Below are 19,791 nucleotides of genomic sequence, written 5' to 3'. Positions count from 1 at the left end.
CACACACAGAGACCATGTAGAGCTGCTGTAAATACACTGGGAGTTTTGCCTGGGCAACAAACACCTATCTCAGCAAACAGTATCCATTTTCCCCAAAAAGTATTTGTAAAATCACAGCAAGCTGTATCCATTTGTCAGCCCCCTCTCCCTGCCAGGAGGGGACAACTGCCCATTCAGTCTCCAAATACAGGTACATGCACACAGAATTGCAGTTCTCAACGTTTCAAACCAAAGCCTTTTGTGGATGAGGTGTATTAATTGCTCGGGTATCAAACGGCAGCATTGAGGCAGCTTTGCCAAGTAGAAAGGTGCCTCTCTCAGGGTCAGGCTTGCTGCATGAACACAGCGTGTGCAAACCCCTCACTCTGTCCTACAACCATGGCACTTATGCCAGAGGAAGCATCTACTGGGGATATTGAAAGGCAACTCCTTCCATCCCCTCCTCAGGCCAGTTCAATGAATTCCCTTCCTCAGGTGAAAACAGCTCTTGCATGAATCATGGAACTTTAATTCCTAAGCAAAACAGAAGTCTGCTGGCATTTCCCCTGGCACTGCAGCAGGCAGGAGCTGGGGCACACACAAGTGGCCTGGCTGGCTCCGATTTTCCAGGTATCTGCATTCTTTGAGAAATGACTTCTCTGACAGAAAGCATCCCGTCTTCCTGCAGTGATGCTCTAACTCCAGCCAGCACAACACAGATGGCTTCATCAGCACAGATCATCCCAGAGAACACTAACTCCCAGTTTAATGGAAAAAAAAAACCAAAAAAAACAAAAAACAGGACAGGAGTTCTCATCCGTCTTCCAGATTTCTCACCTCGTTTTCTTGAAAATAATGAGCAAGGGTCCTGGGGTTTCAAACATCAGCAAGTCACCTTTCCTCACCCAGACACACAAAACATGGTGCTACATAGGCCAGGCATGCAGCAATTCAGCCTTCTTCCCTAGTTTGGCTTACCACTAACATGAAGGGGAGGCACAGAATGGCTGCTAAACATTCCAAAAGCAATATCAATACTTAATTCTGGCCTTCTTCAGGGGAAGAAAGACAAGTATTTCTTCCTTTTAGAGCTCCTGAACTACAGTCAAAGAGTATCACTGACACCCCTGCCCCTCTGCTTGATGGAATGACTGTCCTGCTAAGTATGCACTTTAAGTCCTATATTGAGAAAGCTAAGCTGCTGCTGCTTCTGAAAGAGATGTATCTGACATCACTGACATACAAAAGGCTGTGTTTCTGCAGAATACTCTCACATACACTAGACAGCTGCGGTACTAAAACACTGGGGTGACTGTTAGACATTTAGCTCTCCAGATAAAGAAGTTACATAATCACCAAGACAGAGTGAAAGATGAGAGACAAGTAAAAGGTATCTGAGGGGAAAAGAGCTTGAAGCTAAGCAGTTAAATCAGGGTACATAGATGGCACATTCTCAAACGTACATCAAGCACAGAGCTGCAAGTTCCACTGCACAACGATCACAGAATACTTAGCCCCATCAAGGGTGGACTTCATGTCCCTCAAGAGCTACTCCTACTAGCTCCTTGAACCATGTGATGGTGTGTTCCCAAAGAAGTACAGCTGAGCTCTCTGTAGCTGAAAGTTCAGGATGAAAAGCACCTCAGAGAGTTAAAAAAAATCTTCAGGGTTCTCCCAGATTCTCTCCAATTTTGTGTCTCCAAGACTGAAAGGATCAAAGCAGCTACACCACTCAGCCAGACCACATTCCCTTGAAAAAACAGAGAAATCACATACCAGAAATGCAAACCAATCAAAAGACCCTACCACAGACATCATCAAGACTGCAAAAACTAGCTACCAAGAAATTCAGCATGGATACAGCACAATGCTGTCTAGCATCTAGAAATCATATTTCTGTTCTTTTCAGATCAGGGGCAGTTTTGATCCAAAACTCCAGCTGAATTCAGTGATTTCTTCTGGTCTAGAGCCTTTAGGCTGCTCAGGATAGCTACTAGACTCCTTCCCTGGATCCATTTCTACCACTGATCCAAGATTTACTGTAGTTACAATCCAATCTAGTTTGTGATGGCACTCAAGCACAGCAGCCTTGTTCAACTGTCTGAGCTGCAGCGGAGGTCTGATGGTTTCACCTCTGTGGCTCCACACACAGGCCTGACTTGCTGCAAACAACTCCTTCTCATGCTGGTTTGTTATGATTAAAAATGCACATCACCCAGCGAGCCTTGGAGTGGAACCCAGCTGGAAATTGCATCATTAATATTCCTTCTCATGCCCATTGCCACAATTTCTCACCTCCCACAAGCAATTGCTAACAATGCAACAGTTTAGGGTCTCAGACTAAAAGTCAAGGCTAAATTGTGCATTGTTACTCCAGTTCATACACCTTTGCCCATATGCTGGCATCCCATCAACCTTATGCAAGTGTGATCTATGTCAGATTCCTTTCAGCCCCTTGAACTGCCTGTCCCAAATTTATCTACCAAAAAAACCGAAGCTTCTTGAACCATTAGGAAAGGGATTCAATATTATCCTCATTTCTTAGCATTGGGAAATGAGGAAAGAAAGCAATTTGTTTTAAGAGTCTAGCCACTCTGTAGCTCTAACACTTGGTCAGAACTCCTTCCACACAGTTAAAATAATCTCAAATGGCTGGACAGATAAATGCAGACCAAAAGTAGGACATTCCACATGATAGAGTATGCCACAGATATGGGAATATTTACATTTTTAACTTCAGGGTTACCTACGTGAGCTCACCTCAAGCCTATATGCTGTTACTCACTAACTGGGCAAGCTATGAGAGATGTGTACTTGCTCCATCACTACTACAATGATCCTTCAACAAAAAGCATCCATAAGCATAGTAATGGTGCAGTACACTCAGCAATTGATTAAATTCTCCCACAAAAAGGATCGTGTGTACTCATTGGCCTGTTTGAACCTTCCTCTCTCTATGGTGTTTACTTTTTTCAGCAAGAAGCACAGTGCAACCAAGACTACAGCACTCATCAAGGAATAGTAAAAATCAGAAGACATTTTCTCTTTAAAATCTAGCACCATCACTGTGGACTTCTCCTTCACATTTATACCATGCAAGAATGCTCTTGCTTGTCAGCTCACCGAGCTGACATTTCTTTGGCTGTAGACAGCACAGCCAAGAGGTTGAGTATCTGATCAAGAGGTGGAGAAAACTGCTAGGCAGTAACTGGTGCAAAGCAGCTGGGAAAACAACACTGGTCACAAGAATCAGGACAATACCAACATTATAAATTCTGCTCCACATATTGGTTCTCCATTGCCTCATTCAACTATCCAAAAAACATCTGCTCTCATTAAACATTTCACATCTTAGGTTTTTAAACTGTTTAAGAATCAAAGGTTCTTTTGCAAATTATTGAAATGCCCATCAAGCTGAAGGCCTCCATGTGCCTTTCCATACAAATAGCTCCAGAATGAAGCGTTCATTAAAACAGTAGCATAATTTAGTGTTAAAATGGTCCTGCCATTCACAAATTTTTGTTTGGCACTTGCACCTTGCTATCCTTGTTTCATTAGTTTTGTTTCATGCCAGAAAAAAAAAATTTCAGTGAAAAACCTTTGAGAGTAAAATACATACCTACATTACCAGCCATCTACCTACAGGAACAAGACTGGTGATAGCCTCAGAGTGATGGGCTTAATGAACTCACGCAACAATAACAGCTCAAAGGAATTTGCAAAAGGAACTGTCCTGTCAGTCAGTTAGAGTAGCCAAGACTCTGCCACACTGATCCTAGCTAAGCACAAAGAAAAAAAGAACGAAGGTGTCTGGAAATAAATGACTGGTCTTATCTACTCAAAATATGTACCCATTTTGAAGCCAAAACCTAAATAAACTTACTGTGCCACAACATGGACATTTCTCTTCAAGCACCACAACTACTTGGGTTTTGTTTGTTTGTTTATTTTCACAGCCCTACCAGTTGCTGGCACCACAGCCTATCAGTCTGTTCTCAAGGACAGAACCTTGATTGCTACTATAAGCCAACAGAGCTCCAGCAAAGTCAAAGCCACAGTCCACATGAAGGCAGGTAAGTTTAATGATATAACCTGCCTAGATGCAGCCCTATGTAATGTATGTGCTCTAGGTGGCCCTCCTGTAGTGGGAGAGCTGGACTATATGATCTCTAAAGGTTCTTTCCAACTCTGATGATTCTATGATTTTAAAGAGGCAATAGATAAGAACAAAGCTCTTTCACGGGATTTGCCAGCTCCATCAAAAAAATTCAACATGAAATCTCCTCATAAGGACTGGTGACTTCTTGTGCATCACCAAAAGCCACAAACTAATTGCTCAGTGTGGGCAGATCAGTCATTCAACCTTATCTCAATGCTTAAGTGTGAACTTTTCCTACCTGGACTGAGAGACAGTCCCTTAGACTTCCTTATCCACCAAGCTCTAGCCTCCCCAGCATTCTTGGGCCAAGTTACATGCCTTTCCAAAATGTCGTCTGAGAAAATGACAAGGCAAGAGTAGAGGGGTGCTCTTAACTGTCTTGCCTGGGGAGCACTGGCTGGCATGCCACAAATTATCATCATCCTCCAATTATTTAGGGGGACAGACAAAAATCTTGAATAGTTTATCCTTTCCTGCCAGTTGTTTCCATCTTCTACCGTGATTCTGGCTGGACTCCCCCTTCCCCCTGTCCTCAGCTAGCACTGCCAGGCTCAGTCCTCCTCACCCTAGCCCCCCCTCCCCAAGGACAAGCAAAGTTATTACAATAATGAATTAGCCAGCCTGCTTACTGCTGCCAGTGGCGAAGGCAATTATCCCACTCCACGTCCCTAGCCACTGCTCAGCTCCCTCATAAAGAGAGGCTTTTGGGGCCGTTTTGTGCTTTGATTGGAAATGAAGAGATTGCTAATTAGGGAACCCCTGCTGGGATCGGGCTGGCAGGAACAATGGTGAAACGGACGGAGCACACGTCCATTTGGGGGGGGGAGAAGAGAGAAATGTGAGCTCCTCTGTGATGTACTGCATCCTCCAGTCACACCATAAACAACAGGGCAGACAATTTTATAGAGCTTTTCACCTTTTAAAGCATGCTAATTTGTTTATAGGAAGTGATAATTTGGTGTGTGTTTGCGTAGGTCAATGCCTGTAGTTTCTGTGTACAGTATGGATTGACGCATGCGTGCATACATACACACAGTCATTTCCAGAGCCATTTTCTTGAAGAGTGTATCTAAACTGCTGACTGTATACTTCTTGTCATTTGCTGGGCAGCACACATCAGTCCTGCATTATAAGGGAAAGGTGCTTAGAAAATCCAGTTGACAAATATTAACACAGAATTTTAATGCCTGTATCCACAAATCACCAAAGTTGATAATTACTTACCAAATTAGTCAGTTCACCTGAGGCTTTCCCAGCAACCGCTTCCAGTGCTTTACCCAAGAGCTTTAAATGACGAGTGGACCTCCAGAAGGAGGAAATTTCACCATTAATACAACATTTTCTTCAACTCATCCTGAAATTTACTAATTCAATTGCTCTGTTCATGGGGAGGTCACAGAAGCTAAATTCACCTTTCTCAGCTCATCAGCTGTACATCAAAAAGCTAGAAAAGGTTGCACTGGCAGTCCACAAGCACATCCGGACAACTTCATAAAACTGCACCAAGAGCCTTTATGTACACGGCATACTTTTGTATTGGGCTGTAGTCACTTTTAACTGTTGTCAAAGAAAAGCTCCCCCAACAGATCAGTATGCGAGTCAAACTACTAATAAAATACATCCTGTTAAAAAAGCAAATGCATCACCTTTTTGAGCAAAACTGAAAGCGTCTGGAACCTATCCTGTTCCTCAGTTAACTAAGCAGTTCCATTAGGGAAGCACACAAATATCATGTTAGAACTGAAAGTACAGTTTTCAACCACATATTTGACTTAGCATGGGGAAAACTTGCATATTGCATACACTAGGTAACATGTAAGGTAAAGCAAATTTCAGATTTTAAGCTTCGGTGTACATTTCAGAATTCTCTTGAAGATACTGAACTGTTTAAATATACAAGTGTGCTTTCCCTGAAATTGTTTTCAGCAAAATACCAGCAAAAGAAAGTGAACACTACACAGTAGAAACACAGTTGAACCAAAAATTACTTTCAAATTCGTAGACTATTTCTCCTGCTGTTTGCTCACCTCTGGAGTTTATATCCTTCAAACAGTTGTAGGTAGTTTTCATGTTCTTAGTCATTACTTAGCCGAGCTCCACATATTTAGTTCTTTTGATCTTTCCTCATAAAACAATCCCTCTAGCTCTGTCATCATTTTTGTTGTTCTTCTCTACTGCCTTCCAAGCTTTCTCTGCATTTTTGTTGCTAGTGCCCAGAGATGAAAGTCTCACCACAACAGTACCAAGCAAGAATACTACTACTCTTTGCTTTGTGGTGTCCTGCCTGCATATAACACAATTGCCTCATATAAAGCCCAACCAACCTCTGCAACCTGCCCTCTTCAGTCCCTTGGTCTCACACTACAATGCCAACTCAGAGCAGCCTTACTCATCAATACCATTCCCCCTCCCCCTCATACAGTTCCCCACTTCCTGATGGAAATATTTCCTCTCATGTAGTACAGTCTTAAAGTAAAACCCTCTGCTAGAACCACACATAGGGTGGGTATAGGTTGCTGACAGCCCTGTAGCTACTTATTGCACATAAAAACCTGACCACTTGAAAGCAAGGAGCCGTCTACCTAACTGCACCAAGGGCCAAATTGTAGCGTGGTGCACTGGTGCACTGGTTTACACCAGCTGAGGAGCTATTTCCATAAATTTTAGACTGTCCATACCACAAACATTTGATTTATACAGAGAAAGTACAAAGAAGGGTATATTTCATTCTAGCAGTTGCAATTCTGATGCATGAAGCCCCGTTACCTTGATTTCATAATCCAAGCATTTTCTTTATAGGATACAACTATATTGAATGTACAAGCAATTCAGTGTATCTACCAACAGGTTCTAGAATTCTTTGGTAAAGCACTTACAATTGCTCTCTTGATAACCAAATTCTAATTTAATAGAAGAGGAATAAAACTCATGGTAAAATGATGGATCTACAGGCCACACACATTTGGGAACGATGAATAGGCATCGTTACTGCATGCAATCATGGAGCCTGATTTTGGCTCACCCCAATATTCTGCAAAGTGAAAAAAGGAGGTGGCTTTCTCACAGCATTAAAGCAGGCAGTTGAGGGGAGAAATAAGAAGAAATAATAAAGTATTCTAAAATCCTAGAGAGAAGGCAGCCCATTCTCTCTCATGCCCCTAACAATAGGCCACTAGTTCTAGAATCACATGAAACTCACTCTCAGAGTGCAAATTCCTATGCAAAGCAGGGGAAATATGAATGCAGAAACACCCAAGCCCGGATTTCTTCTCCAGATACTTCCTGGAGCAACACAGCTATATTCTGCCACATACAACATGGCTTCTAGAGCCAAAAAACTTGATGAGCTTATTAATTTTTAGGAAGCCCCAGTCATACTTATTCATTTGAAAAGCTGCACTAAACAGAGTGAGAGAAGAGAAGACAGCAGCCCCCAGAGTAAATTGTGATCTCAGTTTCAAGTACCTGACCAAAGAAGCAGTCCTTAAATTCTGGCTGATGCAGATTTCCATTGCAGAACTCCAGCAATGTACCCATGAGGGCTGCAGCAAGGCTGGCCCAGATCACAGATGCAGGGCTTGCCAGGTGGTAGCCTTTCAAAAACAAAAACAAAAACCTTCTTCAGGCTTGAGGGAGAATGTCCTCTTACCAACAAACAGCTGCTACCTGTGACTGGCCTTACACCCTGGCCTAGAAGACAGATTTAAGACAAAGAAAGGAACCACTAAACTCAAAATGAAAAATCTTCTTGGTAGACCCACAATAAATATCATGCAGAAGCTCAAGAGACTGATGCAAGGTTGCAGCAACCAAACAACAAAACAAATTACTTGGAGTCCACTGGAGGAAAGGAGTATTTAGACAAAGGGCTTATGTCTAAAAAGTACTCAAGAGTGGAAACAGTGAGGAAGGAACAGGGAAACGCAGTAGAGAACTAAGGAGAAACTATGAGAGGAAAGAAAATTAATAAATAATTTAAACTGAATAACTAAGAAAATTTCCCTTGTAGATGAAAGAATTGAGCTGTGGAACTAACCCTAGAAGTAAACAGAGGTGGAAGAAAGCTGTGCAAGAAACAGAAGACAAATAACCAAAGCTTTTCCCATATCTGACCACTGTGATTCCATAACCAGGAATAGCTGGAAAACTTAGGAGAAGTGTAGCTAATATCACAAAATATCCATAGAAAATGGAAGGCCAACACCTCCCTCCCAGTTCATAATATGTTATCACTGGAAATGGTTTTCCATGCTCAGGAAAGATTATAGGCTTCCACTTTAAGGCACATTTAAGTATGGGAGTATTTTTCCTTCCCTAATGATAGGATAAGGAAGTGAAGGAGGTCAGAGTCCTGTAGACCTCTTTGCACTCCCTGTGGTCTAGTTTAGAAGACTTAAAAGGATTCAGATTAACTGGGGTGGCTTTGTCGATTAGACACAGAGAGGAAAATGACCCCATGTGGTAAGTCTTTCCAGGACAGCTGCTCCGTTGGTAAACACTGCTGCATTCCAGAAATAAACTCCTACAGTCAAATTAGCAGCTCGAGCCCTTTCTCTGCAGAAATGTGCCTTTACCGAAGTTGCAGCAGTTCCCAGATGAATGAAAACCAGCAGCATAAATGCCTGCTTGGCTCCACTTTTAAACAGCACATGTATAAAAAGACGTTTGTACACTATCAAATCAGCCTTCACAGTCACATAACTGCCCCGCATTATGGTGAGCTCAAAGCAAAAAAGGAAAATTATTAATATTTTTGGCTGGGATGGAGAGCTAAGGCTAGCATAGTTCACCAGCACTCCAGGCCTGTCACAAGTTTTTCAGATCTGAGCACTTAATCAGCACTTCAGTGGAAGTTGGCTCTGATTCCCATCTGGGTCAGAACCTACCAATGCAGAGCACTGAAGAAATGCTTCAAATGTAGATTGCAATTTTTTGCACAAGACAGGAGGCACTGTTGCCCCTTGCCTGGCCTTTTCTAGCTCCCAAAAGGTAAGGCAGAGCTGTCTTCTTAATGCAGAGGTGAATTCTGGGCCATGAAAGTAAATTTGCTCAGAAGCCCCAAGGCACTCGTGTTTTACTGAAGACATACATTAAGCAGCAAAACTACATGAGACAGCTTCCAAGTTTACACAGGTTTACAACTACTACTTTACAGATGGCTGCATTAGGGAAGGCCCAAGAAATCCTGGAGGAAAAGGGGGGGAGTCAAAACACCAAGCTACAATTTTACACAGATATCGGGGCACTTTTTCAGTACTCTGGGCTCACAGCAGGCTGCTCACTCTAATCACTGAGTACACAAATGTTTCTGATCCTTCCTCTTTCTCATACTGGACTCTGATCATAAAACCAAAATATCTTGCTCCTATTCAAATGTCTCCTCCATTTAAAACGTGGGAAGCTGTTTTCAGAGGCTCTGCTTTAAAAGGATAGTGCAGCAGGCACATCACTTTCCCTCTGTCCCAGATGGGAAGGAGGAAGCCAGAAGCCTTTGTCGAAATTACAAGGAACAAGTATCAATATGGCAAAAGCCCTGCTGGGTGTTATAATGTAGTGCTCACTATTTCAAGAAACCTTCACCAACTGGTGATACAGCAATACAATGCTTCTTTGACTCAACACACCACCAAACCAAAATCCATCAGATGACTAAACCTTCTGCAGAACTGTTGAGAAACACTGCCTGTAACAGTAGAAAAACTTTCATGGTAAAATCAGGTACCCCAAAATACAGATGCTGCATGTCTGAAAGAGTATATTGTGTAAACAAGTCATTCAGCTATTTGCAGAGTGACAACACGGGTTCCAGTTGCAATAGAAAGTGTGAAAACAGCTATGCCAGGTCAGGTCACCTAGTCCTATATTCTATCTCTGATATCAACCACTAACACAAGCTCAGGGAAAGATTACAAAAAATAAAATGTTTTTCCCATTCCTCACCTTGCTGTACCTTTGCAGACCTCAAAATCAGTATCTTGGCAGCCTCTGGCTTAGCCTGTTCCCTCTAGACCATAATGTGTACTTGCCACTTATGAGTTCACATGTTCCACATAAATTCCTTGCTGCCTTTTTGAATCTATCCATAACTTTGCCACTGAATTATGCAGAGGCCAATACAGTTTAATGCTGTGTTATGTGAAAAAAACACTTCCTCTGGTTTATTTAAAGCCTTTCTTTTTTAAGAGAAAAGGATGACTACAGCACTGAAGGGGTAAAACACACATATACATATAAAGACACCAAGTATAAAGAACCTGTAACAGAGCTCTCTTCTTAGATAAAAAGCTGGAGGTGCTAATTTTGCAAAGCAAAGAATTAGACAGTTTTACAAAGGAAAACAAAGGCCTGAAGCCACCTGCACTCCAAAGAAGCCACACTTGCAACAATACATTACCACAAATTCCTATCTTGGTTACCCTCATCTTTCTTGCAGCCTCAGTGTTCATGACTGACTCTACCCCCTCATAGTTTTGTCTCAAGTCAGGCTGGAAGCTCCATCAGACAGAGGCTGTCTCATTGCTAAATGCAGCAGCCCCAGCAGTAGGGCATGCGTCATGATACAAAATACAATTATATTATATATGATATATTGATAGTTATCACCCCCTTAAAAAAAAGTTAGTTAACATTGCTTTTTAGTTGTTCCCTGAAACCTTATTGCCACATACATTTAGTTTTTAAAAGAAAAATGCGATTTTTCTCATAGTTTGCTTTCACATGGTGAAGATGTAAAGTCAAATATCAAGTACAGCAATGAAGTTGTTGGCAAGATCAAAGAGGATGAAGCATAGAAATTATATATAGAGTAATTAAATGGATCTGTAAGTTATTTGTGTATTCCTCTATACAAGTTGGCCTGACTTAATAAAGAAGCATTTCGCAATAGGATTTTGGCCCTCCTGTCTTTGTGCAAGATTTAGGAATATCCTCAAAATGGTCCCAAGCTTTCCTGGCCTTGTGACCTGGCTATGGAAAGCTGCAGAGGTCTGCCTGAGATTCCTCAAAACAAAATAGCACATCCGGAAAGTGAAAGGGTGCAAAACACATACAAGTCAAAGAGAAAAAAGGAGACAGGAAGCATGAAGAGCAAGCTGCTCTGGTATTTCTACAGGTCAGAGTCCAAATCCTGTAGATATCAGGAATGATCCAGCTAAGGGTGTGACCCAAGCCCAATTCTTCAGCTGACTGGAACTAGTACCTCAGGGGAAACAGTCTCTGAGCTTCCCCGACCCACTGTGCTACAAAGAAAACTGAGAGCTCATAAAAAGGCAGGAGCACAGGCCTCCCCAGCCTTCACAGGGCCATGGCTGCAGAAGGACTCAACAGATCCTTAGAGCTGACATTCTGTGTGCTGTGCTCTTCGGACACATTTCATGCCCCAGTAGAAGTGGTGTAGCAGAGCAAACAAAAAGTACTGCTCCTCCAGCAGCTCCCATAGCAGATGAGTTTATCTCCCTCTGCCACTCCAAAACCAGAAAGAGATGCCTGACTTCTCTAGGGCATTCTTCTGCAAAACAGAAAGGATGTTTGATCAGTCACTCCCCATTAGGCCACACAGGTGGGTAGAGGTTAACATGGGACTCACAGGATCAAAACTGCTCAACCACCTTGTTTCAACTTACAGGCAAGACCAACTGGGGTACAACTGTCAATTGGCCAGAAAAGGGAAAGGAGGAAAAGGGATGGGATAGGTGGTTACCTTGTGACATGGTAGCCTGAGACTTCAGATAATGCTACAGACTGAGTACATCAGGACAGTAACTCACAAACTGCCATTTGCAGCCAATCTCCATTAGGCATTATAAAATAACACTTGCTGAGCTACCTCTCTGCACATGAACCTCCCCCTGCGAGCAGGCAGACAAGTGCTAAACTCAACACATGTCTTGCATGAACTTTTTCTGGACTGGGTTAGCAACAGAGCTTCCTTTGCACTATCCTAGGTAAACAGAGGATGTTGCTGGTACAAAGTGCCTCAAAGTGGCAGGAACAGCATTATCACTTCAGGGCTGTTTCCTAAAGGATCAATAAGCCAAGACAATCAATTCTTCTGGCTAGTCCTTATTCCCCAGGAGGAGCTGTGGCTCTCAGCCCCATCATTTAACCCTTCATAAACATAGCAGCAGCCCCATTAATTCTGCCTTCCTTAAACACTCATTCCCAAGCCCCTGTGTCAGTAGAGACTACAGAGCTGGAAGTAACACACACTGTTGAACATGGTATTGCAGAGAGGTATGGCCCACTACTTCAGAACAGCAATAACATGTCTATATACTGCCATTTGAGCACATGGAGGCATCCTTGCATCTGATTTCTTTGTACAGGATAGTGGGTCCCAGATAAACCCTAGCTCTCTATCCCCCAGTACTTCTCTGTGCAGGGAGTATAAGGCACTCCCAAAGCATCAGTGGACATTGACAAAAGGGGGGCTACATAGGCAGTGGGTAGCATGGAATATCATCACAGAGTCAAAAGAGGAAAGCCTATTTAGAGATGCACAAAACTGCAGTTTAATCCTATATAGCAAAAAAAGAGAAGGAGTGGGATGAGGAGAATGTTCAGGAAGAATGGAAGAACCATATAATTATTTGCGATGTCAAGAAGTGAATAGGGGCTAGCAGAGGCAAAACACAGGACTACTCAGAGCCTGCAGTAACACAAAACATTTTGCTTTTATCACACAATTCTCCATAGATCATTGAGAACAGGAAACAGGAGCCCCTTTTGAGGTGGGCAAAACACATCATATCAGTTGAAGGGACTCACCTTAGACTAAACAGGGAGTCTGTGTCAGAGGTAGAATTAAAGAACAAGAGTGAAACAAACAGCCTAGTATAAATACTGGCCTTGAATACATTTAAGATGAACAGAGAAGTTTCCATCCAAAAAGCAGTGGGACTTGCTATATGTTCCTAGAATGTCTTTTGGGAAAAGCATTAGAGAGGATGCTGATGCAAGGAATCTCTTCCTAGCCCATATTCCACTCACAAATTCCTTGTTGTCCTCCCACATACAGAGACAGCATTAGTCAATGGTTGTAACTTGACTGCTGCCCTACTCTCATCACTATACACTGGGGGTCCAAAAAGTATGACTCAGAAAATCAGATCCACATGAGCTCTTCACCAATCTACATGAATTCACATCACCAACAGAGAAAGGTTGAAATCCCTTGTACTAGGCCACAGGGACATGATGCATCAAGGAAGAACTTATTTAAAGGAAAACAGTGGAGAGAGATGTCAGTGAGAGTAACAGCAGTTTTAAAAAGCCCAGGAGACTTGTGGGAAAAGAAAGGCCTGAGGATGAAGTCAAAGCAAACTAGAAGAAGCTTTCTGGCAGGTCTGGTGGCAGATGTATCCTTTCTTTTCACCCAGAAAGTAACTGACCTTCCAGGTCCTGTGAGCTTTAGAGGGATGTCAATGAAATGCCTATGTTTTAGCATACGGCTACCAGTCACTTGCTCCAACCTGCTACAAGGAGGTGATCACAAGACACTTAGGAAACAAGACCTTCTGGACTACATTTCTTGCTGGCCCAGCAAACACGTTTATCAAGAGAAAGAGAATCCATTTTGAGAGCATTGTGAAACTTTTGTGAGCAGGATCGTTCACATCTCACATGATTCAGAGAAAGGAAAGGGCAGTAACTCCTTAATGAATAAAAATAGCCACTTATGCTTCACTCTAATACATGCTGTGCATATGCTTTCCAGTATTCACATGGCAAGATTTAGTTGCAAGTTTTGTCCCATTAGAAACGGGAATTTCCCCTAAAGACACAGCCCTATTTCTAGAGGCTTTCAAGAACCCAGAGGCTTCAAAACTGCCAGTACCTTCAAGTCGCCGTGTCAAGTAAACTGTATGCTTTAAACATTTAAAGAGTTGCAGTATTTCCTTCCCTGAACGTCCTATGCTACCATAAAATCTTCTTTAAGTACTTGTAGCATGAATGGAGGACAATAAAAACACGGAATCTTTCTATGTAGCTTGTGGAAAAGTTGCAAAGCAGTTTAGTTTTTAGTTCCCCAGTTAGTTCTTTTTAAGCTGTATATATATCAGACAAAGCTGCACTGAAATGCAGCCATCTCCAGGGTAAACAGCAGCAGGTCAGTCATAGGATTCAGCCTAGCACTGGAAAGGACAAAAAGAGTAGAAGGAAGAGAATTTTGCCTAAGTGAAATCAAAGTATAAACACATGGCAGAATAGTGCAGGAAAGGACAAAGCTGAGGCAAACAGAATGGAAACTGGGATGGAAAGAAGGCAAGAAAAAAATTTTACACAGTGTTCAGCTCAGCCACGGAAAGCTCCTGCTTCAAAATTATCTGCTGTGGGTGCCAGCTATTAGAGAGATAGAACACCGTTATTATGCATTTCAAATGCATTTAATAAAGTACATTCCAGCTTATGGTGCTCTCCTCAGCAGGTCCAGGCACAGCACACAAAGAGAAAGGGGCCCTCAGGATGCAGTTTTAAATTATTTTTTAAACTAGGGAAAGGTGCCAATTATTACCTCAAGGTGCTGCACCCAGATAGACATGTCAGCAAAACCACCAAGTTTGATGTATACAAGATGACCATTTATACACATACCTACAGAACAAAACAGCAAGTTACTTTTTTAGCCAAATTTACCACAAAACTCAGAGCCCCAAAACTCAACAAAACCACAAAACTCAGCAAGAGTCACCAAGATCAAATTCAAACCTAGTGTGTTGGAAATTGCCATTGAATGTTATACTAGAAATAAGTTAGCATTCTACCTGCTTGGCTTGCCAAAACAAAAAACACCTTCCTGGTGGCTTGTGCCAAATGTATTTTAAAAAGACAAAAAAACCCAACCCCCCCCCCAAAAAAAAAACCACCACAAAAAAACAACAACAAAAAAACCCAAACCAAACAAAACTGGCTAAAGTGGGGTAACTCTTGTTGCCAGCACAGAAACTTCTTCACTGATTCGCAATTTTTGCCATGGGCAAAGCAGCCATTTGGGATTTATATGACAGTAGATCTTGGAGTACTTTTGATGGCAGCCATGTATCATTTTACAGGAAGGGAAACTGAGGAACACCATATATGACTTGACCATGTGTCAGAAGGCAGATTTCTATCCCCCTTCCTTTTCAAGACCTCTTTACAGAAGAGAGGCAGAATCACGGCACAGTCTTGATTTTGTGCAGTTCACCTGCTGTAAACAGTTTCTAAGTATAAGTTTGTGGCAAAAAACTTGCTGCTGCCTGGTTTACAGCACGCCAGGCCTTAGCTTTCTGCAGGCAGCTAAAAGTCCTCTGCTTGCTGCAGGCAGGCAGTCCTGCTCTTTTCCTGTAACAGCAAGGTCTACCCAAGCATGTATGATGAGCTAATCACAAGAGCAATCAGGCATTAATTTGGTCAATCGTTCCTGACAATGAGTACAGTCCTCCAACTAGAGTGTGTGATGCAAGACTTTAGACAAACTGGAGAACAGAAAAAAAGCCTCAAAAGATACCAGTCTAGAGAACAGGACTAGAGCAATTTAGACATCGACCCACCCACCCACACTTCTTTCTCTTATTTTTCTTGTTTAAGAAAAGGTTACCCATGGGAGTTAAATAAAAAATGAAATGCATTAAAAAATTAAAACAGGTCTTCCAGGCACTAATAATAAAAAGGCAGCCCACCCTCCAATCCTTCTCATCTAGAAGAGTGTTTATTTGGAGTTTCTGTTAGGCTGCTGCATGCACTGCGTAAATCCTGCATCACTAAAGAGCTTTTTTGAAGCATCACTTGACTTTGTTTTAAATATCTCACTACAGTTTCCATTTTAGCTCTGTGAGATGATTATTTTCTCTCACCAGAGTTATACAGCAGTTGAAAATGCTGATGGCTTAACTGGTTTCTTTTTCTTTTTTTTTTCCCCCCCTCTCCACAGCAGCCCTGAGGGTTTTAACTCTTTCTGCAGCACTGAAACCCTGCTTTTGGAGTTCAATGTTTAACTCGCGCTGGGAGACTCATAAATATTCGGAGTCACTCGCTCCCTCTCTGTTTGATTAGGAAATGAGCCTTTAACTCAATGTAATCCCCAAGCCATTAACAAAAAAGCCCTCAACAGCTCCACTATTAGAATTTCACTCCTAACCCACAGAGGATTGAATTAGATTAACATAACTACCCGCAATCTGAGTTTATTTTCTGTGCCAGATAGAAATGTGTCTTCAGGAAAGGAAAAGAAGAGAGCAGGAGAGGAAGCTTGGCATAATGAAAAGTAAAAATATAGAGGTGAGAAATAGATGGACAGATGTACAGATGAAGTGATAAAAGTAGTAAGAGAGAGCAAGAGAGATGGCCAGCTACACAATCTTTAATAAATTGCTGTTGGCTTTAGGGGTTTTACACAGAAGGCCACTAAAATCAGAATTGTTCCAAGAATATTTTTTTTTCCTGATGGCTTTTACTCCATACTCTTAGGGATTTACAGTAAGACACCTGAGCATGCTGTACTCCAGACACCTGTACATCAGATTTGGCACAGTTTTTATTTGTAATTCCCAAGAGATGCCATACACAGCAATGAAAGGAGGGGCATGAAGGACAGAATCTGCATGTCAATCATTACTTTGCAGTCAAAGAAACAAAGTAGAATGAAACAAAAGATGTTTGTTGCTATGTTGGGTTTTTTTATTAAGGAATCAAACAAAATCATGCAACAACCCTATGAAAAACAATACTGTGTAGAATAAGTCGGTTTGGAGGATGATAGGTGCTTATTCCACAAAAAAGGAAACACTAGTGAAGCAGAAACTAAATAACAATACCTTCCTTCCAAATATTTCATCAAAGTAATCCCTCTAACCACAGATGACCCCCTCCCTCCAAATAAAATTGCTCCCATAAACCATTGATTTTTATACTGCAGGACAGTAGATGCTTGGTTACTTTTTCCAAATGCAGTAATATAAAGATACAGCAGGTTTAAGAGAGAAAAAGGCCCATATGAGGTACAGCAGGTTTAAGAGAGGAAAAGACCCATATGAGGTTGAAAGAGAAGGATAATGTCCAGAAATCATGTGGACAGTACTATTGAATGATCCAAACAAATTCTTAAGACAAATCTTATCTAGCTTTGCACTTGGAAGAATGCTTGGATTTCTGAAGAAACATATAGTAAATGAGTTTTTACAGTAATTTCTGAGCTTAGCCATGCTGATATTTCTTTTAGGGTTGGTGAGAAAAAGATACAATTTTTATTTTCCCAACAATAAGATGTCCCCTTGTTTTCAGTTTTCAGGAGATCCTCAGACCAGCTATATGATAAATTCTTTGTTAGTTACAGAGTCAGCAGTTTTATTTCTTTAAAGGCTTTCAGAAAAATCTTCTCTCCCTTTATTACACAAGAACAGAGCTCCATCAAAGAGGTAATAAATGTAATACCATGCCAAAATAAAAAGAAAAGGTACTGAAATAATTTAAAAACATTGAGTATTAAGTAAAGCAAAAAGACTTAATAAGCAAATTGAAGCTTCCTATGATGAGAATGGTAAGGCTGACAGTTTTGTTTTGTTTAGGGGGAGGGAAGCTTCATAACAAGCACTGTATTTTAATGATAATTTTGGGCATTATTTGCGTATGTAAATTCACTGGGTTTATCCATATTGTCCTAAAAGCCTGAAAGATGGAGTATGAGTGGTTAAAAACTTAGAAATCATTAATTTGTAGTCAGTATTTTTTGTTCCTAGAACTTCAGTTTAAAACTTTGAGTATTATAAAATGCACAAATAAATACATCATAAAGAATAAGCCTATTTAACATATTTCTAAAGCAAGTCCAAACAATTGTATCGTGTATTTCTTAGAACTTGATATTTTAACCATTAGAGAGCTCTGGTTTTATTACTCTATTTTTATTAGATAACTGTTCATCCAAAATATTTTGATGAGGTTCATTTTATTTGTTGTTACTTTAAAAAATGGTAAATTAGGGGGGAAGTTTAGAATATATACTTAATGAGAAATTTACAATAAAAACTTAACAGATCAAAATTAAAAACAGTATTGGCGGGTAAACATAAATATAAGAAATCAAGGAATTTTTCTACACATAAAAATAAATTAAAAAGCTTAATTTTGTAAAAGAGGTAGCCTAAACTTCTGAGGCAAAAATATGAAAAAAGTAAAACCTCTTTGTGTTTTGACAAAAACATTATGCTAAAAGCTATTAATAAAAAGGAATTTCTGATTAATTACTGTGTTCCATCTCTTCATATACCTGTTAACAAAATACTCCAAGAAACTATCATTGTTCAAACATTCTGCATTTTGACTGCTTTAAAGCAAGCAGCTCACTGGTGATGAGAGAATAGGTTCCTTCTTTGATTGCCACTGTCCCGACTTTGCAAAGACACCCCTCTTTTGTCATTTAAGAGACTTTGGTTGCTTTGGGACTTTTAAAATTAAAGAAACATCAGCTGTTCAATGATAAATGCAATCAGTAAAAGCAAAATTTAATTTCATCTCACTGTTATAAGAGGGTTTGAGATGAAGCTGGATGGTGGGGGTGTTGTTCGTTTTTTTGTTTTTTTTTAAAAAAGGAACTCAGTTCTTTTAAGGCAGAACTGCTAAAGTTTCCAGGTTTGCTTTTACCAGCATGGGATAAATAGCACCTGTCCTTGGTAAGCCCTTATGCAGAGTTGTGTTATACATTGACCTTTCTGGAATGCCAGCAAACCTGACTGTTTCTATTCCCAAAACAAAACTGTTCCACTCAAACTTTCATTTGCTTATTTCAAGAGCAAAAAGCCACTCTCAAATAGTGAAACCGATTGATTTCTACGAAGTTCTGAACCAACTCCTCTCCTTGTGGGTCACACTGACCTTCCTTTGACAGTGTGAAAACAGAAAAAAAAAAAATTACCTTTTACCATATTGAGATGCTGCCATAATTTTTACCCCATCTTAAAGGCTTGGTGCAGAGCAACATTTGGATGAAAAAACAAATCCAAAACAAAAAAAGAAACCCATAAATGCAATAAAAGATAGAAGTTTACTACTTACATGCTGCAGGCTGAGAGATGAAGCTTGAGGCTGGAGTAGAATTTCCCTTGCCCTCAGGTGTTTCTAATTGCTGATTAAATATCTTTTGGTTCCGCCTGCACCAGCCGACAGTCCCCTCTGCGTCTCTGCCTCTCTTTGTGACTAGGACACAGTACTCCGAGTCCCAACCTATAAATAGATCCCAGCTCTGTGATTGATATAACAGGCAGCTGACAAAAAAAAAAAAAAAAAAAAAAAAAAAAAAAAAAAAAAAATCCAAAAAAACCCCCAGGTCTTAAGCAAAGCAGCAAAAGCTAAGCTGGGCTTTTAACTATGCACAGTGCCAAGGGAGGAGTCCCCCACAGTCACCCGTGGGCATCAGAAAGAGAAAGTGCAAGGCAATTACTTTCCCAGCAGCCTTACAGCAACTTGAGGCATGTAAAGCCAGTGAACAAAATTCAACACACAAAGAAGGAAAGGGAAAGCACAACTGGCAGACTGCATCCAACTCTTGCAATGTAACAAAAGTAAATGCCATTTTAAAAATACATTGGGGATTCTGACAGAATGAGAGAGAAGTTTGGATTATGGGGCTTGATTGAGTCATTCAGGTCTTTCTGCTTCAGAATAAGCTAAGGTAATGG

At 41.0% G+C, this 19,791-nt stretch overlaps 1 protein-coding gene across 1 annotated transcript in view; it reads right to left on the bottom strand.

The window, feature by feature from the left end:
• Positions 1-19,279, bottom strand: part of ESRRB (estrogen related receptor beta) — a 122,722-nt gene extending 103,443 nt beyond the window's left edge. Inside the window, exon 1 of the mRNA XM_030451780.1 lies at positions 19,169-19,279. Coding sequence (XP_030307640.1) covers positions 19,169-19,170 — 2 coding nt within the window. The 5' untranslated portion in view covers positions 19,171-19,279. The remainder of the gene's footprint in view (positions 1-19,168) is intronic.
• Between the last annotated feature and the right edge of the window lie 512 nt (positions 19,280-19,791).

Source organism: Calypte anna, chromosome 5A, assembly GCF_003957555.1.
Source record: "Calypte anna isolate BGI_N300 chromosome 5A, bCalAnn1_v1.p, whole genome shotgun sequence".
Classification (NCBI taxonomy): domain Eukaryota; kingdom Metazoa; phylum Chordata; class Aves; order Apodiformes; family Trochilidae; genus Calypte; species Calypte anna.
The sequence above is the reverse complement of the archived record's forward strand: the minus strand, read 5'-3'. Positions and strand labels throughout refer to the sequence as shown.